Raw genomic sequence first — 24,264 nt, 5'->3', positions numbered from 1 at the left:
AAGTATGCAGAGCTTGTGTACCTACCAGCAGCACATGCTACAAATTAGTAACTCCCTGAATGTGAGTAATCGTAGGGTAAAAGACATCCAGTCACAAAGATAGTAAAGAGGTTATTCTCCAGGGGAAGAACAAGATGAGGAAGCAAAGTGATGTTCAACCAGACAACCATACAATTAAAGGGGATACCTCTGTAATTAGAAGAAAAAAAAATCATATTGGTTAAGACGTTTATAACAGGATACAAACTGAAAGAAATTACTAATATTTTGCCAGCGTGTACAATGTAGTTTAAGAAAAAGGTGTAACCCTGTGTCCCTCAGAACCGGTGTATTTGCAGTAAAATAAAAATGGTTCTGTTGGGTCGGACCAATTACTTTTGAAATACATTAATTAAATGAGACCACAAGCTCTCTGATACAAGTCCAACAATTTGAGAAATAAATGCTCAAAAGCTTTTTAACCATGTAATCAAATAATTGTATTAAGAAATTCCAAACATTTGGTATCCAAATTGCAATCATTCTTAGATAACATTCAATGTTTTCACTGAAAGTCACTTCATATTTCACAATCACTGCAAAGTGCTCAGTGAATGAAGAAATATACAGTGCAATTTATGTACAGGTATATACAAATATCTTCATTGGCCAGATAACCATTTAAAACCAAGGATTCCTAGAGTTCCTATCCGGATCCTGGTATTTCTGGGCCTATGATGTTCATCGACGTTTCGACCCTAATGCGTCCCGGTTGGTGGTCGTGGCGGATCTTTATCAAGACAGAAGGGGACAGTCTAGAAAAATTAACAGAGACTGTGTATCAGAGAGCTGTTGGCGCTATGTGGATTGGCAACCAACTATATTATTAAATTTATGAAGTACTCACTTGGGTCTCAGACCGGAAGAACTCAGCCTGAGCCGGATGGTGGTGATGCTGCCAATTAATTCTGTAGGATAAGAGAACAATAATGAAGTTTGTCTCTGTGGAGCACGGGGGAGAAGTGAATCAGAAATGTGCTCGGAGACCTCGAGATTAAAACCTCGAATGGGGGTCCCCTTCATTATTGTTCTCTTATCCTACAGAATTATTTGGCAGCATCGCCACCATCCGGCTCGGGCTGAGTTCTTCCGGTCAGAGACCCAAGTGAGTACTTCATAAATTTAATAATATAGTTGGTTGCCAATCCACATAGCGCCAACAGCTCTCTGATACACAGTCTGTTAATTTTTCTAGACTGTCCCCTTCTGTCTTGATAAAGACCCGGCGCGACCACCAACCGGGGCGCATTAGGGTCAAAACGTCAACGAACATCATAGGCCCAGAAACATCAGGATCCGGATGGGAACTCTAGGAATCCTTGGTTTAAAATGGTTATCTGCCCAACGAAGATATTTGTATATACCTGTACATAAATTGCACTGTATATTTCTTCATTCACTGAGCACTTTTCACTGAAAGTCACTTCATATTTGACAGTCACTGCAAACATTGAATGTTATCTAAGAATGATTGCAATTCGGATACCAAATGTTTGGAATTTCTTAATACAAATATTTGATTACATGGTTTAAAGCTTTTGAGCATTTATTTCTCAAATTGTTGGACTTTTATCAGAGCTTGTGGTCTCATTTAATAAATGTATTTCAAAAGTAATTGGTCCGACCTAGCGTGTACAATGTGGCAAATTATAGAATTTTGAGAAGTATATTCTGTGGCCTGTTTTGATTCTTCGTAGTTGCTTCATGTACCCAAGGCCAGTTACGCACTGAGTTTAACTACAATCCACCCATCCAATCCTACAAACATGGGGAGGACAACTTACCAATCTTGAGGGGAAAAAAAAAAATACCACTGAAACGTCAATAAAAGCAATGACTTTATTTAAAGCATACCGGTCAGAAATCACAGTTTTTGTTTACTAAATATAAATGAGCAGAATGAGAAACACTTACACAAACCAGTGGGTCCAAACATGTAACTGCCATTGGAATTGCAATCCAGCATTTTATAACTTGCATTTTACCTGCTGCAGGGCCCACAATAGAAGAATTTTAAACTTTAAAAATGCAAAAAGATCATTAAGGCTCATAACCCTTTGGTTTTCAAGAATAATCCATAACGCATCCTCCTGCCACCAAAATGCACCGGTCTGTTCGGTGCACGACCATGTTAAGAATCCGAGGCAGCCTCAAAACGGCCTGCAAAGGTGTTCCATCTTACCCCTGCCCGGATGTTAAAATCAAAATACACAACAATGTCAGTTCAATTATAGGTTGGTGAGCATGTACGTCAAGTAGGAAGCTTGCCTAATAATTTTAAATGGTAATTGAAGAGAACGAAATGTCCCTTTGTGGAAGCTAGCAAAGTAAACCACCACATTATGAATTTCTAGGTGGGAGCCAGCCAAGCTTTGATGAATGGAGTCCAGCTATAGTTTGTGGCCAGCAAAGCTTATACATCATGGTCACGTGCACTCATTTCATATCTGGTTTAGCGCAAATGCAGCATCATATTTTGTATCCATTTATATCTATTTATATATATATATTTATAGTCAGAGAAAAAATATACATTAAAAACAGAATTCGATTTAAGATATACACATAAATACACAAGGAATTATACTCCGGTTCTGGAAGTATGTTAACCGGGAGAGTCTGGAACATCGGTAAACTAAGCGTTGATAGTACCGTCCAAGTTAACGGTGGAAAGTCATATTCTGGAACGCTGAGATGGCATTTCTCTTTTCATTTTCATCGCATAAGAACAAAAAATAAGCCTCGAAAAATAGAGAAACTGTTAACTTCCGGGAGTTCAATGAGCGTGTAGTGCGAAAGCTCCTGAAGACGCCTCAGGATTGTCAGTCAAGTTCAGGGAGTGATCCCCGACAGCAATGGCTGCCCTCACAGTTCAGAAGCATTGGTCTTTAGATCACGTCAGCAGATCAGATCTGCTATAGCTTACACAGATGTGTGATTTCTTCGGAACACAACACATTTCGTAGATCTGGAAATGAGAAAAAAAAAAAAGGAATAGGTTTATTTTGCTCTTGGTAAAAAAAAAACTAAACAAAAAAAATACTTAGTTTAACACCAGCTCACGGAGAGAGTACATGCAACGTGTGGCAAACTTGTCAAAAGGTAATGCTGGTTCATCCCAAAGCTCCTCCCCTACAGTTTTAACACAACCTCCCTATTTATTAATTATCCAGGTTAAATACGATCAGTGGCGGTTCACTCTTCCGCTAAGGCGGAGGAGCATGGTCCCACTGCTCCCTGAGCAGTGGGAAATAAAAAAATAGAAAGGATAACAACAAGTAGTTAACATTTGATTTTCCTTTGCGACTCAGGGAGGTCCTGGCTTGCCTCAGAGAACATGAGTGGTTTGCACTCTCCCTACATGCGCATGACACTTTGACCGGCTATCTGGGGCCAGCCAAACAGTCATGAGCAGTTGGCATGTTCCCCATTGTATTGCACAGCCGGTGGAGAACCTGCCTAGCACTGCCTGAGCGGCCAAACAGGCAGCTCAGACCAATCACTACCTTCTGGTGTAGGGTGAAGCGAGCAGCTGGGAAGACAAAGATGGACGAAGCGTGCAGCAGAGGCAAAAACAGGTACGTTTAAAAAATAAAAATGTATTCATCCCTATACCCAAATACCCCCCAAGCTTTTTTTTTTTTTTTAATAAAAAGCAAACCACAACTAGTGGATTTCTTTACAACTGAATGCCTCAACTTTAGCCTCATTGATCTGGTGCGAAATCAGTTGTGGTGACTACACATTTCTACACAAAACCAAGCATCCATCCGATGACCACATTTATCCAAAGAAGGCGATGGCTAGCAGCCGGAGAAAAATCTAAACAGCTCCCCAGTTGTTTAATAAACCAGACATTAATCTGCTGATCAACCATGTGACTAGTTTCCTAGAGGAAAGGTGAAACCTACAACGGGGGGGCGGGGAGTCCTCAAGCAAGGGTTCATAAAAAGCATAGCATTTGAAAGCAATTTCCTTCCCTAAGAGAGTAAGTGGCTTGGCGGCCCAACATAGTGGATACAACCCAGCACTGAACATAGGTGTGAAAGAGATCCTAGTGGATGATGCAAATAAAACATTATGGCAAGGAGATAGGTCATCAAGGACATAGTCACAGCGCACTACCCTGGCTCGAACACCTGTGGTGAGATGACATCAGCAGGCAATAACAGACTGACATTCAAGGATTTACCCAAAGATTAAGTCATAGTAGGCGACAAAGGAAAAGTATGGCTACTAAACAGAAGGAAGACTTTACTATGATGCAAGGCATGGGGAGGGGGAAAGAATAGAAACAGACCTGGGCAGCAGACTTTGTGGCCATTAGGGAATACAGAGAATTCCTGGAGGACAGAATACAGCAAATGTAGCATTCTGGCTGTAGCATGCCATGCTGGAAATCTTTAAAAGGGTAAGTGAAGGAGATTGATAAAATCTTCTGGAGTGTTGATTTACCCAAGGGAAAACACTGACTAAACCTCGAGGAAAAACAAACAAGCGTTTGCAATGCAATAGGTCTCGCAATTTTGAGAGTTTGAGCTATTGGCATTGTACCGCAGCACTCACAATGTCACCAGAGTCTAGCGCCCAACACCGTAGCACGGACAGCACGTGCAGTCAGGGCATGCCTTACATGCTGGTACCCTGTTGTGTTCAGGAAGCGGCGAGCAGGGACATGGCTGAGGTGAGAGGCACTGAATGGAGAACGCAGGGTCTGCCGAAGGTCACATGACAATGACAAAAGGAAGAGGGATTTTAAACTTCCAAGATCTTGCCAGCAAATAAAGTGCATTTGTGCCAAGCTAAATTAGCTTTCTCAAAAATTCAGAGTTCCTTCTCCTGGATTCACTATTTATCAAATCTTTAATTAGTCAAGGGGTCTTCCCTAGAGGAGCAAGGGGGTTTGTAGTGTTACAGTAGTTACCAAATTTACACTTCAATGAAAATGGTGCCCACAAGTATCAGCAAAAACATGAAACAATAGTGTTGTTGTATAAAAATATTGATCAATTATTTATTTAAAAAACATAATGCAAACAATTTATAATAAGTCACAACATTTACAAAATTACAAATTTATTCTAGGTTTTTACAAACGCAAAAAACATTCATCATTTTAAAACAATTATTATTAAAACATCATACTGTCAATTATACAATGGTTTTTGTTAAAAATTACTGGGACATTTCGTTCCTATGTCCCATAAATTGTTTGCATTATGTTTTTTAAATAAATAATTGATCAATATTTTTATACAACAACACTATTGTTTCATGTTTTTGCTGATACTTGTGGGCACCATTTTCATTGAAGTGTAAATTTGGTAACTACTGTAACACTACAAACCCCCTTGCTCCTCTAGGGAAGACCCCTTGACTAATTAAAGATTTGATAAATAGTGAATCCAGGAGAAGGAACTCTGAATTTTTGCTATTGTTGACCCAATCCTTTTCCTGATAGAAAGGGTAGCTCCCAGACAACCTATTTTGTAAATTAGCTTTCTCGCCAGTCCCTTCCCTCTCAAAAACTGCCGAAGCACAGTTCATAGCTATAAAAGTATTGAGAGAAGGAACTGTTCCTTAAATACTAAAGGCATTTGCTTTGCTATACAATACCATTAGCAAAGCAAATGGCTTTAACTTAATCAAAGGCGATACCTATTGCATTTTCATTGCTTGTTTGGCTTAGCGCCTGGACACTCCCCTCGGAATCAGCCGCTCGTGTTTTATTAACCCGTTCACCGCGGCGCGAATTCCGCTGCTGTGCGGGTGATTTATGGTGGTTCGGACAGCTCCCGGCTGTCCTCTGCACATGCCCACTGTGATGTCGGACGGACGGCGCACGCAAAGGGTTAATGGATGTTCATTCATTCATTCCTAACAATACGAAGTGTGTTGCAAATACTGCAGCACTATCCTAACCTGACCACAGCACATCGCCCAGCACAATCCTTTCATGCCCAGGAAACAGCTCTGAGAAGAGAGTGTCTAAATCAATCCTAACATTTGTATAGCGCGCTACTCACCCGGAGGGGTCTCAAGGCGCTGGGGGAAGAGGGGTCCGCTACTGCTCGAAAAGCCAGGTCTTGAGTTGCTTCCTAAAGGAAAGATGGTTCTGAGTTAGCCGGAGGTGGATAGGGAAGGAGTTCAATGTCTTGGCCGCCAGGTAGGAGAAGGATCTTCCTCCGGTGGTGGCTCTGCAGATGCGTGAAACGGCAGTGAGGGCAAGGCTGGTCCATCGTAGCTGGCAGCGAGGGCAAGGCTGGTCGATCGTAGCTGGCTGGTGGGAGTGTAGAAGGTCAGGCGGTTGTTGAGGTACCTGGGGCCCAGGTCGTGGAGAGCCTTGTGTGCGTGGGTGAGGCGTCTGAATCTGATCCTCTTGCTGACAGGGAGCCAGTGCAGGCCTATCAGGTGTCCGGAGATGTGACTGTCAGGGGATGTCCAGGATGAGTCGTGCGTAGGCGTTCTGCATGCGTTGGGAGTCTTTTCTGAAGTTTGGCTGTGGTTCCGGTGTAGAGGGTGTTTCCGTAGTCCAGTCGGCTGGTGACTAGTGCCTGGGTGGCAGTCTTCCTGGTTTTGGTGGAGATCCACCGGAAGATCTTTCGGAGCATGCGCAGGGTGTTGAAGCACGATGAGACGGTGTTGACTTGTCTGGTCATCGAGAGGGAGGAGTCCAGGATGAAGCCCAGGTTACGTGCGTGGTCCATTGGCTTGGGAGTGGTGCCCAGGGCAGGGGGGGGCCACCAGGAGTCGTCCCAGGCGATGATCCCAGGATGAGGACTTCAGTCTTGTCTGAGTTCAGTTTCAGGCGGCTGTTCTTCATCCACTCGGCGACTTCTTTCATCCCTTCGTGTAGGCTGGTTCTGGCGGTGGCGGGGTCGTTGGTGAGGGATAGGATCAGCTGGGTGTGGTCAGCGTAGGAGATGATGTTTTGGCGTGAGATGGCTGCGTGGGGGGCTCATGTAGACGTTGAAGAGGGTGGGGCTGAGTGATGATCCTTGTGGTACGCCGCAGATTACTTGGGTGGCCTCGGATCTGAACGGGGGAGGCGGACTCTCTGGGTTCTTCCAGCGAGGAACGAGATGATCCTCTCCAGTGCCTTGTCTTGGATTCAGATGTTTGAGGCGCTGCACTAGGGTGTGGTGGCAGAAAGTGTAGAACGCTGCAGAGAGGTCCAGGAGGATGAGGGCCGCTGTTTCCCAGTTGTCGAGCAGGGATCGGATGTCGTCAGTGGCTGCGATGAGGGCGGTCTCGGTGCTGTGGTTGGCTCGGAAACCGGACTGCGAGTGGTCGAGGGATCAGTTTGTCTTGAGGAAGGCGGCAAGCTGTTGACGGTCCTCGAGGACTTTGGCAGGAAAAGGGAGAAGCGATATGGGGCGGTACTTCTTGAGGTCGGTGGAGTCCGCTGTTGGTTTCTTTAGGAGGGCGCCGAGCTTGGCGTGCTTCCAGCTCTCCAGGAAGGTGGCGGTGTTGAAGGAGGTGTTGATGTCCCGGAGTTGGGGTGCGATGATGGAGTCGGCCTTGTTGAAGACGTGGTGGGGCAGGGGTCGGTTGGTGATCCGGAGTGGATGGTGTTCATCGTGCGGGTGGTGTCTTCGGTGCTCACCGGGGTCCAGGCGCGGAGGGTGGTGGTGGGGGGCGTTGTTTCGGAGGTTGGGTGCGTGGTCTGTGCGCCGAAGCTGTTGTGTATGTCGGCGATCTTGCTGCTGACCGGTGTCAAGGCACGAGGGGGGTAGTGGTGGGGGGCGTTGTTTCGGAGGTTGGGTGCGTGGTCTGTGCGCCAAAGCTGTTGTGTATGTCGGCGATCTTGCTGTGAAAGAACGAGGCGAGTGAGTTGCAGAGGTCTTGCAAGGGAGTGATGTCGTTGTTTCCGGCACTGGGGTTGGAGAGCTCTTTGACGATGCTGTAGAGTTCCTTGCTGTTGTGGGCGTTGTTGTCCAGTTCTTTGAATGCTGTCTTCTTGGTGGTGCTGATCAGTTGGTGGTGTTTGCGGGTGGCATGCTTGAGGGCAGTCATGTTGTCTGTGGTCTGGTCGTTGCGCCAGGCTCTCTTGGGTGCGGCAGTTCTTCTTGGAGTTCTTAAGTTAGTCGGTGAACCAGGAGGCTTTCTTGTTGCCGGGTCTGCTGGGAGGAGTCTTAGTGGTGCGAGGTCGTCTGCGCAGATGGTGATCCACTGTGTGAGGTTGCTGGCTGCTTCGTTGGGGGTCCGTTGAGCTGGCGGGAGGGTTCTGGCTGAGTGAGGTGGTGAGCTGGTCGGCGGTGATCTTGCTCCAGCTCCTGCGAGGAACCTGCTGCAGGTGGTGGTGGGTCGTGGTTCTTCTGAAGCTGAAGTGGACGCAGCTGTGGCAGTACAGTGAAGTCCGGTGGAGTGACTGAAATATGTATTTGCTGGAGGAGAAGATTGGGTCAAGCGTGTGGCCGGCGTAGTGGGTGGGGGTGTTAACCAGTTGCTCGAGTCCGAGCTTGGCGAGGTTGTCCAGCAGGGTGGTGGTGTTGCTGCCCTTGTTGTTCTCCAGGTGGAAGTTTAGGTCCCCTAGGAGGATGTAGTCAGCGGAGGAGAAGGCGTGCGGGCTGATTAAGTCTGAGTCTAGAGTAATTGTTATCCAGAAGGGACATTACATAGCATAAATAAGAGGATGTTGACAAATAAATCATCTGATTAAAATCAGACCTAAAAAGTTTTCTAGAACCCCCCAAACTGAATTTTAGCTAAAAACACTAGGACTATTATTTCCTAGAAAGCTATTATATGCAACATGGTGCAGAATTGATTTTCAAAAGGAAGGAGTGGCGCTCCAAAAGGCAAAATCAAAAGAAGATAAAATCTAACATGACGAGGTAAGATCAGGGTACAATTTGGGGATGGACGCAAGAAAATAGAGACCCCAAATATTTAATGAGTCCAGGCAAAATACGTTTGAGAGGAGTTACCCAAATATTTCAGTACTGCAGCCGCTTCAGAAATACAGTAAGCATACCCTAGCTATAGGACATTTTCAAAACACCTTCACACTGATATAAGACCCTTTGTGAAAGAGGCCAAGAGGGGGGCTATGTTTGAATCCATCTGTTAAGTATCAGAAATTCACACAATTAACCCGATTATCTTCTAATGAACACCTAGCGCATCTGGTTTGTGCTCTAAACAGTTTAGAGATCTAGTATGTTACTCACATCTTTTAAAAGTGTGCCCCCTTTAACTATTTGAGCTCGGTCACAAATTAATATGTGGAAAAACTAGGATTTACAAAAAATAAAGACAACATTTTTTTTCCACATTTGTGATTTTGCTAAATGGCATATTTTGGGTCGTGCATCTTTAAAAAAATAAATAAAAAAATAATGCTATGATCAAAATTTTTGGGCTTCCCTATAGCACCGGAACGCACATCTGGGAAATGCTTCACTACTTCTGCACCGATGGTCACCCTCACTCATAACCGGATCAGGATTGTTAGGATTTAAAATGATATGTAGCTCTTAGCTACCCAAAACAGAGTACCCTGTATAAGACATATATAGCGCTCCACAGAATTCTTGAAACTGAAAAACTAAAGGTCTATACCCAATAATATATTTTTTTTCTCCAGAAAATCCTGCTGGGTATGCAACAATTTCTCTTTTAACCACTTTACAAACGTTATCTATATATTTTCGTACCTCCAAACCTAGAATCAAACATAAGGGTTTTTTCCCTCCCCCCCTATATTATCAGTAACATTCAAAATTAACAACTCGTACACACTTAACCGGACTACCCTTTTTCTTACAAACTTGAGCAAAATGCCACATGCTGCACACTTGTTTGCGTGCAGGTCAAAATGTACTGGATGCAAGATGTGAGCTGCTCACAGCGATAGCACTTAAAATTCACTTTCTTGGAACTCTTGACTTTTTACACCCTCTTTTTTGAATGTATTATAGGACCTGGCACTACCTTTTTGTAACAAACTCCTCAGAAAACTCCTTGCATTCACTTTTTAATGCTCTAACACTAACTACACCTTTCTTACTCTAGCTAAAATATCCTTTAGCTCAGCATCTCCATTTATCCATAGCCTTTTCTGTATAGCTGGAACTGATCTCTAACGAGTTGTTCCTGTAAATGATCAAATTTACAATCATTCGCTAATTTTCTTAACGTACTTTACTCAGCCACAGCTTCATTAGCGTCCTGTTTCGTGCTAGAAAACTGCTATCTTACAATGCTAATGAATACGATTGGCCAACAATCTTTTAGGTAATACTAGGCGATTGGCCAATTTTTTTCAGCATCTAGTTACTTTTTGTACTGTTGCTTTTTGTGCTGTTTCTTTGATGTTTATGCTCTGCTGCCATCTAGTGGATTGACATTCTAAAACACGGCCAACACGAGAATTGATGTAACCACTGCAATTGTTACACCCCCTACTATTTTTTTTATGATGCCAGGCGAGCCTCCCATAGAGTGGGAAGACTAGGTGGATTGTTTTGAGAACCATTTATCAGCATTGGAAGGCTCCCGATTTCCAGCTATCAGGAAAAAAAGCACTATTGTTGGAATCTTTGGGAAAGGGTGCCGGGTAAGTGTTTAACTACCTGCCACCTGTCCGAGAAGCTTGATGGATGGAGAATATAAATAAGACTGCATCGTAAAAGCATGCAGAGTGCTAGAATGAGCGTACAATAAATTTTATATTTACAAAATAGAAGTGAATTTTTTTTACATGTTAGTGTACCATGGGGCGAGGCAAGAGAAATCTCTGCACCTGGCACCAAGTTTCCTGTAGCAAGGGATCACAAGAAGGGCTTTTTCCTTGAGAGGAGATACCTGCCAGGCTGGTAACGTTCGATTCTTTCTGCAAGATAATCAGGTCCAATACCGTTGAGAGTTTTGTGGACTAGGCAGCAAATTTTGAATATGATTCTTTGGCGGATAGGCAGCCAGTGAAGGTTTCTCAGCAATGGCAGGGAGAACATTCTGTGGGGCATATTAAGTGCCAAAAGAGCAGCTGCATTCTTAAATCACCTGAAATCTATTCAGCAAGGATTCCTTTGCGGTTGCAAGAAGGACATTACAATAGTCGAGACAATTGATTACCAGAGCTTGGGTCAGGGTCCTCCAAACAGACAGAGGAAGAAAATGGAACACTGTACCGAGGAGGCTCAATGTGTGGAAGCAGCCACCTGTAGGAGCCATTACCTGGTCTCTTAGTAAGAGCGTGGTCCAAACGGACGCCCGGGATTTTTACCATTATTTTCGGGGTAGGGGCCAAGCCAAATTCTGTGGGCCGCCAGCCCGGGGTCCATAAGGTTTGAGTGCCACCAAATCAGAAGATTTCAGTTTTGTCGGCATTTAGCTGGAGGAAATTCTCAGTCATCCAGCTAGAGATTGCCCGCATACCATCAAAGGGCGGTTTGGTCTAAGCTGTTGTGTGTCCTCTGCATAAGGGAAGGGAGTGAACGCATGATCTTCACAGGAGCAACATACATGTTAAACAGGTTAGGGCTAAGACAGGAGCCCTGTGGTACCCGCTTCGTGAGCTTCATGATGAGCGAGCAGAAAGGACCCAGGTTAGCAATTTGAGTGGGTTGGTCCAGAAAGATTGGCAGCCATTTTAACGCCAGTCCATGGATTCCATTCTCATTTAGTCTTTGAAGCAACTTGAGGCAAGACAGTATCAAAAGCTACGGACAAGTCCAGCAGCACCAACAACACAGCCTTATTAACATTTACCACAAAAGAGTCTTGGGTAATCTTGTGCCATTGTCTTTTGGGATTGCGGATGGGATTAGTAGGGGTACAGATAGGCTGGGTGCCAGTGATCCGACCTGGGCAGGGGGATTGTGCAAATATGCAGGGTGAATTGGAAAAGATAATATCCAGGGTATGCCCCTCATTAATCTTTATGAATCCTAGGGAAGCCATATCAGCAAGGAAGTGGGCAGAGTCGATATTTGAGCTGTCTTTACTGTGAACATTGAAGTCCCCCAGCACCAAGAATTCCTTGGAAGAGATAGTATGGAGGAACCATTTTTTCTATTAGTTTTATAGTGAAGTTCTTTAAGAGGGCCCGGAGGAGGGCAAAAAAGAGCACCCATCCAGCAATCCGGGGGCATGAATGCGGTCTAAAATGATAGAAACTCAACGCTTCTTTTTACACAATGGCAATGCCTCTGCCCACTTTATGCCCCGTGCCAGTCTTAAAATACAATAATTTTCAGGAAGAGCTAAAGTAATGGCTGGTAGTGAGGATGGTTAGAGCCAGGTCTCTTCGAGAAAAGCTAAATCCAGGGATTCAGGGTTAATTAGATCCCATGGTTCAGAAGGGTTTAGGCAGGGACCCAACGTTTGCTAAGAAACCTATGTGCTATGGGCCGCAGGACTGTCTATATACAAGCGTGCATCTGCTGCTAGCCTGATATTTTCAGGGACATTCTGAGGATCATGTTGATCCAAGGGAACCCGACCCATAAAGGCATTGAAAGATTAGAGAAGAGTATGGTTCTGTGGCATGTATCTGAGGCATTCCCAGGCTGGCCCGCTCGGGGCAGCAATGAGTAAGTGCGCCTAGGAGGGGAGGCTGGGGCACAAGAGGCGGGGGAGGGGTCCTGGAGACGGCTGCGCGTGGACGGCCTACCAGCTAAGTGCTAAGTCATCCTACATCAATCCAGGAGACGCTGGGCGACTCGCCTGTCAACCCTGCACTTCCAACACAACCGGAAGCAGGAAGGGCTGCAGTAAACTCACTCGCTTAACTCAAACGGGAGAAACCCCGCGGTGGACCGGAGAGCGAGCGGAAGGCGGCCGAGGGAAGCGCGGACCAGGTGGGTCCACGTAGGCAGTGTGCAAACAGCAAAGTACACAACAGGATCAGGCACAGTACAACAAAGGATTTTTTAAATAAGTGAAGCACATGCCAGGAAGATAAAGTAAAAATGAGCGTTAAAAACAAGAAATTAGGTTAGGCCTGGCAAGTACTGAGGTTGCCTTACAATGAATGGTTTATGGAAGCTTTGGAGCTTGAATTACTAAATCCTTCCGGATTGTACACTTTTTACCTTCTACATCATCCTCATTCTACCGAAGACAGCCAATGGGACAGAGTGGACGGACATTCAAGATTATGTCAAGAGATGTCACTCCCGACCTCATGGAGTAGAATTACACAGATTTTGAGACTGAACTAGGCTGACCCATTTTGCAGCATTAAGACAGACAGCTTGGACATCCAAGGACAAACCAAACTGACGTAATACTGCAATCTACTGCCGGCTTGAATACGAGCTGCTGTGACTTTAATGTTACAGCGACGGACTGAGACAGTTTGTCTATAACGAACTGGACATTTGGAACGATCTGAACTTTCCCAAGGATTTGTAGAAGGGTCAACGGACATCCTTTTCATCCAAAATCTCCCTCCACTCAGCAGTGTTTCCCTTCATCCTTGGATCTTGGAAGAGTTTGATATTGCTTCATTAAAACTATTTAGTTTAATTTAGGATTACATACCATTTATTTAAATGCTCTTTACCCTTGAATGAAATACTAAAACTGATATTTAAACTAAACTCTGCTGATTGACGCATTTACTTGTGGGTAAACCTTTTGATTTGTATTTTGAAAGTCTGTGCACTAACATACCCAAACTTAGAATCAAAACCATCTGAGTGTAGCAATTCTATTCCTGGTCCTAGTTTGGTAATATGCTCACCCTCCAAATATCCAGTCTCTTTCCGCACAAACAATATCCATTGGAGGACCAACAGAGTATGATGGTAGCCAGAAGTTAAAAGAATAACATTGAAATACAGATAGAACGTTTTGGGCCCAGTGCGTAACGCTACAACACCCTCCAGATGAGGTGATGGAGGAGGTCTATAAAGAGGTGGTGTTGCGTTTGATTTTGTGGCCAGGTTAAGACAGCTGTCTGCAAAGTATTAATTTGGTCAGATGACGCAGGTAATAAGGGACCAGTTGATAGTCCAGCGCCACAGCAAAAAGATTCAAGAGATTGTGGGCAGCTTGAACTCCTACACTGAAGGATCCAATAGCCATCACAAAGGTTGGTGAGGAATCCGAAAAATGTATGCCGGAGAGGAGAAATTCCAACTTAGATAACAAAGTTACTGACACAACAGGCCTGGTGGATGAAGTTGACCAAGTGAATGCGGTCAGGGTCAAACCTCAGTCCGCAGGTGGAGACACTAGCAAGAACAGTGTTGTATTACATCAGCATCATGTTGGGGTCTTCAGACATGGAACCTGATCGTTTTGCGTTGGGCATGGATTGCTGTAAATGTGGTAATAAAGGAAATTTGGGGCACATGTGTACGTTGAGAAGAAAGTTGCCATGGTTGAGAAAGAGGAATCAGGTTACAGGATGAGTGTTGTGGTAAGCACTGATCTGGAGAGGATAACACGTCCTAAAGCAGTCTTTGAGGTCAATTGGATGATGGGGCATCTGATGGTCGACGTGGACCCTCTCTATACAATAGTCCCAAGAAAGTGGTTTGATGCCACGTGGCCAGGAGAGCAGCTGGCGCCCTCGGATGTCATTGTTAAGGGATATCAATTGGCAGACATTGGGGCTGTGGGGTTCATGAATGCACAGGTCAGATTTGCTGGTCGGCAGACAACTGGAAAAATCTATGTCGCCCTGGACGGTCCCCCTATTCGGAGTGGATTACTTCAATACAAACTTGACATCCCGGTCAATTCTAGGGCCAATAATCAAGTGGCAATTGATGCAAATGGGTTGGAATACATACGGCTCGTCATGAGAAAGTTTGAGAACAGGTTGGGGGAAGCTAACAACTATATACATGCGATGAGACTAAAGAAAAATGCCGTTCTGGTTAGGCCGGTCACTAGGAAGATACAGATGGCTGCGAGGGCAGAAACAAGAACGATAATCCAGCAGCTATTCGAGGATAAAATTAATAGAGATAACCCAATAGTGGACTCCAGTGGAGACAACTAAAAAAAAAAAAAAAAAAAAAACATTTTGCTGCTGAGAAGTTGTGGCCAGTCTGGAGGAGGCCACAGAAAGATCGGGTAGTTCCATTTCCAAAGGTGACTGGATGAGAGCCATGGAGCAAGATTAACACTTAAGTGTATGCTGAAGTTAGTTAAAGGGGCGGTTAAGATAACAGTATGCTGCCTGACGGCATGAAACCATTATTCAAGGGGGTTAACTAGCTAGTCTATTCTTGGTGATTGCTTGTGGAGGATAATGTATGCCACCCAGTGAGCCCAGGCCTTTCCTAATCAACGTGGCACATGAGGTCACTTGGGCCAACTATTAACCACCAAGAGTGAGAGAAAGATTGTGTCGGCCTCTCGTGGATAATCAGGTGAAAGAACGGATTGAGAAGTGTGGCATTTGCAAAGATTCAGAATGCCCCATGAGAGTGGAGTAGGAAAGTTGCATGAGGAACAGCATCTGTCTGAAGTGAAGGAGGTATGGGAGATGGTTTGATTGGACTTTATTGGGCCTTTTCACTTTCTTTCAGAACATGATAGGCTTGTGGCTTTTTTGGTGGATGCTAAATCCAAGTGGTTGAAGGTAGCATTCATGAAATGCATCACCACCACTTCTACCATTGAGCTTTTTAGAGAGGTGTTTAGAAGGGCATATACCCTCCGTTCTTCTCACAGATAACGATACACAGCTGACGTCACATGAAATGAACTTTTTTGGGACATCCTTGGGGTGAGGCATGCATGTTATTCACTGTATATTCCCCAAGTAAATGGTTCAGTAGAGAGGGTCAACAGGTTTGTATAAGGGACTATGCAGTTGGCATGTAGGTCTGGTTTGTCCTTGTGGTTAAGAACATGGTTTGGGCGTATTGCACCGCTGTCGTCACCACTACAGGGAAAAACTCGCTTGAGGTGATGAGTGGCAAGGAAAAGTGGTGCTCAAGTGGGAGTTTGGAGAAATGCTTCAGTGTTGTGGGAGATTGGGTCAAGATAAAGCCTGGAGGCAGAGCATCCGGTTTAATCAAGTTTTATGGCTCCTAAAAGGTCGAAATGGTGTGGCAATTGGGTCAAATTGGACAATGGTTAAACTTGGAATATCTGGAGAGCAGCCCTATACAAGAGACGAGGTGGAGAAATGCTTGGGTGATGTGGAAGGTACATCTGGGCCGTGTTCTTTATGCTTGATGGACAGTGACTCCACTAGTGATTTGGGAGGAGACCGGTGTGCGGAGACACCAAATGTGCTGGGAAGAGGAGATGGGTCAACGGAAGCTTCATAAGTCCGTAAGAAGCAAGAGTGAGGAAACCTCCTGGCTATTTGGGGGAATAAGCTTGTGATTAACCTTTTTCGGTAGGCGTGTGCTCATGACGGCCTGGAGCCATCATAACGTTGCCCCTCAGCCCATGTACTGGTAATTCCCGCCTATGCGCGGTTAATTCCCCTGTGCGGGAGAATTAATCAGTGGGCCGAGTTCTGACGTCTCCCGGCCGCCATGAGCGCCTGGTTGTTATTTATGTTTAAGTGTATTATTGGTTTCATCTGTAGTCCTTGTGGGTGTTTGTAACCTTAACCCACTTGTTTTATAATGTGCTCAGGCAGCTTCGGCTAAGCTGAAGCGGGGCACCATATTCTGACACAAGAACATTCCAAGATGTCATGTAGGGAGTTCTGTGGTTTGAATGTTGTTGGCAGGTCAGTTGCTAGCTGTATCTGGCAGAACTGCGGTGTGGGGTTTTATATCTTACATTAAACTTATCAAGTTTGTGGTGTCTGATCTGCTGCATTACAACCGACCCATAGACCGAGACACTAAGGATTGTGCGCTCATGTGGACAATGAAATTAAAATAAATAAAAACTAGGATGCTTCCATGGGGTGAAAACTATATGGTACATTCTATGCTGAATTCCTGAGCTGCACCATTAGTGTTCAAGAAAACACAAGTATTAAGAATGGAAATATACATATTAAAAATCAAACCTCAGCAGATTATGAATATTGGTTACTCACGTTCGCCTCAGGATTCTTCAGACGTGTGAGAATGTTCTTGTTGTGTATCTTCTGGCCTGTGTGCTGCTTCTGGTGCCTTGCTCTGCAAACCATCTTCCGTCTGGCTTGGTACCACTTCCTGCACACTGTGAACCACCTGTTCCTCTTGCACCTCAATGGTCTGCTCAGTCTCTGTTTCTTTCAATTGTCTTGGTGCTTCATGGCACTCGTTTGACAAAGCTTCTGTTGCACTTGTGGCTGTCACAGAGGCTTGAGGTTCAGGGCTCTCACTTTCCACAGGTGCATGCGGCTTGTCAACTCCCTGTAACGCAACATCTTCCTTCGCATCATCTGGTTCCATCACTGGAACATCATCTTTGGCATGGGCTGATACTGGCTGGCTCGCCTGCTCTTTAAAGGAATCAAAGCATTCATGCTCCGTCAGGACAGCTGTAGGGGTTTCTAGTACTGCTGGAGAACAAACAATGGTCACTTCCGCTTCAGAAAGCAGGTCATCTTGTCTCGTAGGGGCTTCCCTCTCTGGGACAGTTTCTATTGCAGTTTGCTCTAACAAACTTTGCTGTTCGGTTTTCTGCGAGTCTATTGGCGGCTGATCAGGTTCTTGCTTGTCTGGCAAATCACAAACGCTTAGTTTTGTTGCGGCATGACAGATTTCTAGTTGACACGGCACCTGCTCTTCAGTTTCTGCTGTTACGTGCACTGCAGAAGCATCTTCAGGGCTCGAGTCAGTTTTCAATGGAAGCAAAACATCAGAAGGAACAGCAACAGTTCCTTCAATTTCTTGCAAGGCTTCGACTTCAGAGACACTCTCAGGCACTGCATCAAGTACCAATTCCTCAGCTACGTTCTCCACTCCACCCACATGAGTCAGAACAACCTCCTCCACAGTGGAAGAGCTCTGACAGTCTGTGCTTGCTGTGTGCCCGACTTCATCTTGCAATGTTGTTTGGGCAGGACTTGGTTCCATGGCAGGCGGTTCGGAGACTTCTTGTACTTCGGAAACCTGTGCACTCTCAGGGCCTCCATTAGTTTCAACCTCACCCAGCACCTCAGATGTTGCTTCGTACGCCTTCTCTTCCACCTTTTCCACTTCTGTAACTGTTGTCAGAACAATGGTTTCTACAATTGTTGTCGAGCTGTGCGATTCAATGAGCACCGTGTGGCTGGATTCAGAAGCTTGCATAGTTTCAGGTCGAAGAATCTCTTCTTTGGCTGCCGCTTCTATCCCAGATAGATCTTCGGGTCTTTGGTTGCTTTCAGCTGCATGCAGCCCTTCAGGGGCTGGTTCATGAGAGACTTCCTCCTCTACTCGTTCAACCGCTGTCTGAATGATCTTTTCCACAATGGTTGAGCTGTGAGACTCTATACTGATTGTGCAGCCAACTTCACCATCCTCAATGTCTGTAGGCAGACGATTAAGTTCCTGTGGGCTTTCCTTGGGTGCAAGCAACGAGCATTGTACCTCAGTTTCATGTACCTCTGCCTCTTCAACTAGTTTTACTTCTTGGTCGACCGTGTTCTCTGTGGCCTCCTTCAATGAATCAGAACTCTGTGGTTCAGTGCTCAGGTCAACTTCCTCACTATGCAGAGTTACTGTTATTGTACTTCGTTCATTCAATGTCTCTGCAGATGGTAAAATCTGTAAACTCTCTGGTTCTAAAGACTGAGGTACAGATTCTTGCTTCTCCAGACCAGCTTCAACTTGTTCCGTCACCTCCTGGACAGCGCAATCATGACTTGTTTCTTTGGAAACTTCAATCTCAACCTCTGTCTGATCACCAGCAACTTCCAATACGTGTACTTCTGTGCCAATAATTTCTTCCACATTGAAATGTCCAATCTCCTCTCGTTTTTCATCAACAGTCAGTTTGGTCAACTCTTCTGCAGGTTTTGCATCAGACTGCAGATCAGTTTCTTCCACATGGCACTCACTATCAGCTCCTGGGTCCACCATTGAAGTAAAGCGATGTACTGTTTCCTCTTCAAATCGTTCCTCTTCTTTGACAACAGACTGGGTGATATCTTGCCCAGCAGTGAAGACCTCAGACTCAGTCACTGATGCAATATACTCATCCTGCTTGACTTCTATCTCTATTTCACTCAGTTCTTGAGAAACATCCTCTTTTTCTACATGCTGTGGCATAGCTTCGGCCTCAACTTGGGGCAAAGCATCGAATATGCCATCTATGCTACCTTTAGCTGCCTCGAATGCTGCATCCATTATTGCGGCTGCCGTCTGGGCTGCAGACTTAATGATATGCTCTTCGCTTTCCAACTCCATTGCTGGAGCATCAGGACAAACTTCTGCAAAATGTTCTGCCACCGTTAAATCCACGGGTTCCTGGCTTTCACCAGCAGTGTCCATTAAGGTCACAGTTTCTGCTACAACTTGCTCTTCTACAGCAGCAGCAGTTATAGGGACAGAGACCGTTAGAGCTTCAGAAGCTTCAACCTCAGGTATATTTGCAATAACTTCCTCCTGCACATCCAAAACCTCTTCTTGCACCGGATTCAAATGAGCACATTGGTCATCACCAAACTCTGTTTTTCCAGATTCAAGCTGATCTTTCTCTACCACAGTCTTTTCAACAAACAGTTCCTGGTGTACGTCAGTTACTTTTTCAGCATCTGCCTGGATAGGTTGGACCTGCGCTTCCTCTGGCATTTCACTGTTTTCACTTAGAACATGTACAAATACTTTTTCAGCATCTGCCTGGATTGGTTGGACCTGCGCTTCCTCTGGCATTTCACTGTTTTCACTTAGAACATGTACGATTTCTTGTGCAATCACAGTAACTTCTTTGGTGGTGCTGTTAAATGTGGACTCTAAACCATTCAACGATTCTGTCACTTTTTCGACATCTGGCACTATTTCTTCATGCACCACATCAACATGTTCTGAGTCGACAGCTACTGGAACACAGCAGCCACTTGTTCTAGTAGTGGCCTCGTACTGATCTGAAAGCTTGTCTTGCGGCAGAGCAAAATTATGGTATTGCTGCTGTACGATGATAACCTCCTCAATCTTTACTTCTGGCTCTACCACATCATTTACAGGAACAGACGATTCTAATACAGTTTCATCACTTTCTTCTCTCTCTGTACCTTCCACACTTTCTCCACCACGTTCCTCTATGTACCCTTCACATTCCCTTGAATCTTCATGGTCAACAACATAACTTTCAACCACTTGAACGGGCTCCTTTCCTACAAAACATGATTCAACGCTCACCTCTGAAACTTCCTTGATAATAGCTTCTTCAACTTCCTGAACACCCTCAATATGCTCGACTTGCTGAACCTCTCGCCCTTCTGGTTCAGTTTTGCTCAATAAGGCTTTGTTAGGTAAAAGTTCTTGTTTTGCGACTATGACCTCCCCCATGTCTTTTTCAACATCATTTGCCTTACTGGAAGAGAACGTCACCTCTATTACTGTGGTGGTTGTAATTCCCTTTGCTGCCTCCGATAGCCTCACCTTCTCTGCAACTTCTTCAAGAACTTCCTGGGTTTGTTTCTTCAGCTCTTCTAAATCTATCCCGCCGTTTTCTACCTCAGCGACAGGCGTGGATTCTTCTGAGGTCCCACAGGATTCACCCAACTGTGAAACCGCAGACACCATTTCTGTGGTCTCCTCTGCACAGGACACTTCAATGGCCTCTTCGAGGGCTGTAACTGCTTCTGAAGTTAGCTCCATCTCGTTGGCAGTTGTATGATCGGTGGCCTCCGAGTGCACAAACTCCAGGCTTTTGACAACAACTGCTTGTTCTACGACTACATCGGTTTCAAACACTTGCTCGGTTTGCTGCACCTCTTGGCTGGCATCTTCCTTTTGAATGGATTCTGTGACCCTTGCACTTATCCACGATGGGGATCTTTCTTCCATAGTAGTGACTGCTCTCTCTCCTTCCACTACAGTCACAGTCACTGCATGAACAAGTCCTTCACTGGGTTCTTGAGCCTGTTCAAGATCATCTTCTGCACAACTCGCCAGTGGTACAAGGTCTTTCCTTACTGTCTCGGTTTCCATCACCTGCTGAGCCTCGAGTTTTTCCTGTTCAGCAGCTTCATACTCTGAAAGAGGAACCACAGCTGGAACATCATCTTCATCCTCAACAGTCTCTTGTCCTTCTTCGACAAGTGCATGTTCTTGTTTGCCATCAGACTTTTTCTTCTTGCGGCCTGGAATCAGTTTTTTAAATGAAACCCAAGATTCCTCTTTGCCGGGCTCAACTTCAGAAGTTGGATGTTCGGTATTTAAAACTGTGGCAGACTCCTCAGCTTTCTCTTCCATTCTAGTCTTGGACTTTCTTCGTGGAGTTACAAGTCGTTTGAAAGAAGTCCAAGTTGATACTCCTTCCCCTTCCGAAGGGCTTCCCGCTTGCTCAGGAGACGGACTCTCCTGTGCTTGATCGCTTTCTTGAGAAGAGGCCAGTGGAGCCTCGGTTTCAGTGTCTGTGCTTTTAACGATTGCCTCCTGTTCCTCAGTTTTTTGGTTCTCTTCAAGTGGTTTTGGGGTTTCTTCCTCGTCTGAATCTGAAGTTTTTCTTCCACGTTTCTTAGAGGAACCCACACAGATCAAAGCTTCCCATGAGACAGAACTATCAACTTTTCGTTTAGCCTCTTCTGCGCTTTTTTCCAGCTTCGGTTCTTCCTCCTGTGCTTTAGATTCCTGTGCTTTAGATTCCTGTGCTTTAGATTCTTCTTGATTTTCAGAGTTTGCACTGTCAGTCGAGGACATGGTGGCACTTTTTGCTGCCTTTTCAGGTTCATCTTCTTTGTCGCTTTCAGACAGTTTCTTGACACGTTTTTTGGGTGTGACTAGCTTTTTGAACGAAGCCCAAGGTGTAATCCCATCTTTCTTTCTTTCGCTATCGGAAGTGGCTCCCTCCCCTTCGCCTTCAGAAGTTTGCATTGCCTCAGTTGTGGGCTTTTCCACTGAAGTAGCATCAACTGGTTCCTCAGGGGAAGAGGGGATGCTATCTTCCTTCTCTGCTTCTGGAGCTTCGGGTATTTCAGATGAAGATTGCAACTGCTCAGCTGTCGCTTCTGGCTTGGATTCTCTCTCTTCCGGTTTAGACTCTGCCTCTTTTTTTGGTTTATGTTTTTTTCCAGATAGTTTCTTCAAACTACTGCCTGCAAAAAGTTTCCTTAAAGGACTACCCTGCAACTTTGCCTTCTCTTGCGATGACAAGAGCTCTGCCTCGTTGGTGATGCCCTCAGGGGGTTGGGCAGATGCATCTAGAGGGCATGGCTCAACTTTGCTTTCCTGAACATCACCTGCAGCATCTAGTGCTTCTTTTGAGACTGTTGGTTCGTCAGTGGGTTTAACTGCTTGTACTGTTACATCGCTGGGCTGCTCAGAACTTGATGCAACAGTCAAAACTGTGACTTCAGCCATACCATCCTTAACACTGCCTACAACAACTACATCTGCTTTACCTGCCTCTTCTTTGATTTCCTCACTAGTTGGTGTAATGGCTTCATGTTCCAAATTGTCTTCTACATACACTTCAGCAATGTCAGCCAAGGGCACCTGGCGTTCTCCTGGAGGCTTTTCTTCAAGGGATTTTTCCACTTTTTCAACAATTGAGACAGTAGCCTCTTGTGACTTCACGTCTTTGGAAATATCCGCTACTGGTGCGCTGATGGCTTCTGCATGTTCTACTAGCAAAATTTCAGGTTTTTGGTCTGTGGAAATACCCGATGCCGGCTCTGCAGTTTCCTCAGTCACAGGCTCTTGATCTTCACATGGTTTCAGTTTCTCACTGGCTTCGCCTGGGATTTCATCTTTATCCTGTTCTGTTGCATTTTTTTCCACAGCTTGCTGTTCATCCTCTTTAGGCTTTTTGAAACTGGTTCTTTTTCTCAACCCAGCCCAGCTCTGAGTGAAGAACTTTCTAAAAGGCGAAGAGGTTTCTTGCACCAATGGATTTACTGGAGATTCTGGTGATATTTTGGGCTCTTTTTCCTCTTCTACTGCACCTCTGCTTTCAACCTGGCCATCACTTTCTTCAGTCTTTTCAGGAGCGCTATCCACTGAATCTTTCCCTGCTAAAGTTTCTGTCACAGTCTCTTCTACAGAGTTGACATTTCCGTTATGATTTTCTATTTCTAGTGACTCCGGTTTGCTTTGTTCCACTGTTTCAGGCTTTACTTCTGGGATCTCAGGATTTGCTTCTTGCTTGTCTGTGCCATTTGCTTCGATGTCTTCTTTCTTTACATTGAGGAGTTGCACAGGTTCGGTTTTCTCGGTTTTGTCCTTCTTTACAGTGAATTTGAAGCCAACAAATTTAAAAACCTTCTTGAACCCAACTTCGTTGGATTGCGAGTCACTGGTTTGTTCCACTTGCTCAATCTTTTCTTCCGCGACTGGAACCTCTTCAATCTCCTCCTGGCTATCTTTTTGTTCAATTCCCACAACGGCAGGTTCTTCTTGAGGCATAGTCTCCAGGCTTTCAGCTGGTTCTTCTTTTTGAGATACAGCTGCAGCTTCTCGTTGTCCAACTGCAAAGCAAAAAATAAAAGAATTACTTATTTGACAAATAAGACAATACAGATTGCATCCAATAATATTAATATCAAATTAAACTGCAATTACAGGCAGCCAAGACACGGAAACACACTTGTGCACTTCAGAGTTGACCACTTCATGCGTTTATCTATTGTCAAATGCAAATGAACAGATTCATTGAAGACGCAAGGGACTACCAAGTTGCTGGGAAAAGCCCTCTGCTGAAATCTCAAATTGGATAACTACCTGGGGGGGTGAAAGAGGGAAGTGAGATAGGGATATGTGACAGATCTATTATTGTGCACCTATTCTTTATAGCCTCAGGGTCATTCACTAAAACAAGAAATTGTTCCGGGCCTGCAGTCAGAGCGCATAACTCCCATGAAAGGCAGCTTTTATTTTTGACCAACTGAAAATATAGTCCTGGAGAACAGGGGGAGGGTCATTTTACAAATGTGACTAACATTTTTAGTAGGTCTAGGTTAGATTTTTGTAAATAAAATAGGCTGATAAGAGGTACCTCTCGTTAGAAAACAGCTACCAGTACTACCTCTGGTCGTAAAATGCTTGTATCTATGACAGAATACCTAGAGCTGTTCAAAACATACAAGAACAGGGAGTTTTTAGGTCGAGCCTGGGCAGCGCATGCGCTGCGAGGTACGCTGTATTTGAGTACGGACTTGAAGCCCCGCCCACATTCGTAATTGGCTTGTGTCATGGTTCTTCTTGAATGTCGGCT

At 44.9% G+C, this 24,264-nt stretch overlaps 1 protein-coding gene across 3 annotated transcripts in view; it reads right to left on the bottom strand.

The window, feature by feature from the left end:
• Positions 1 to 1,864: 1,864 nt before the first annotated feature.
• The window catches only part of AKAP12 (A-kinase anchoring protein 12), a 390,541-nt gene continuing 368,141 nt past the window's right edge, over positions 1,865 to 24,264 (bottom strand). For 2 of the 3 annotated variants that reach the window (XM_086927572.1, XM_086927573.1), the window contains 2 exons: positions 17,015 to 23,518; positions 1,865 to 3,007 (listed from right to left, as the gene is read on the bottom strand). In XM_086927572.1, the coding sequence (XP_086783698.1) occupies positions 17,022 to 23,518 (6,497 nt within the window). In that variant the 3' untranslated portion in view covers positions 1,865 to 3,007; positions 17,015 to 17,021. The remainder of the gene's footprint in view (positions 3,008 to 17,014; positions 23,519 to 24,264) is intronic. The other variant, XM_086927574.1, reaches the window with a different exon arrangement.

The sequence above is a fragment of the Lissotriton vulgaris genome, chromosome 6 (assembly GCF_964263255.1).
Source record: "Lissotriton vulgaris chromosome 6, aLisVul1.2, whole genome shotgun sequence".
In the NCBI taxonomy this organism is placed as follows: Eukaryota; Metazoa; Chordata; class Amphibia; order Caudata; family Salamandridae; genus Lissotriton; species Lissotriton vulgaris.
The sequence above is the reverse complement of the archived record's forward strand: the minus strand, read 5'-3'. Positions and strand labels throughout refer to the sequence as shown.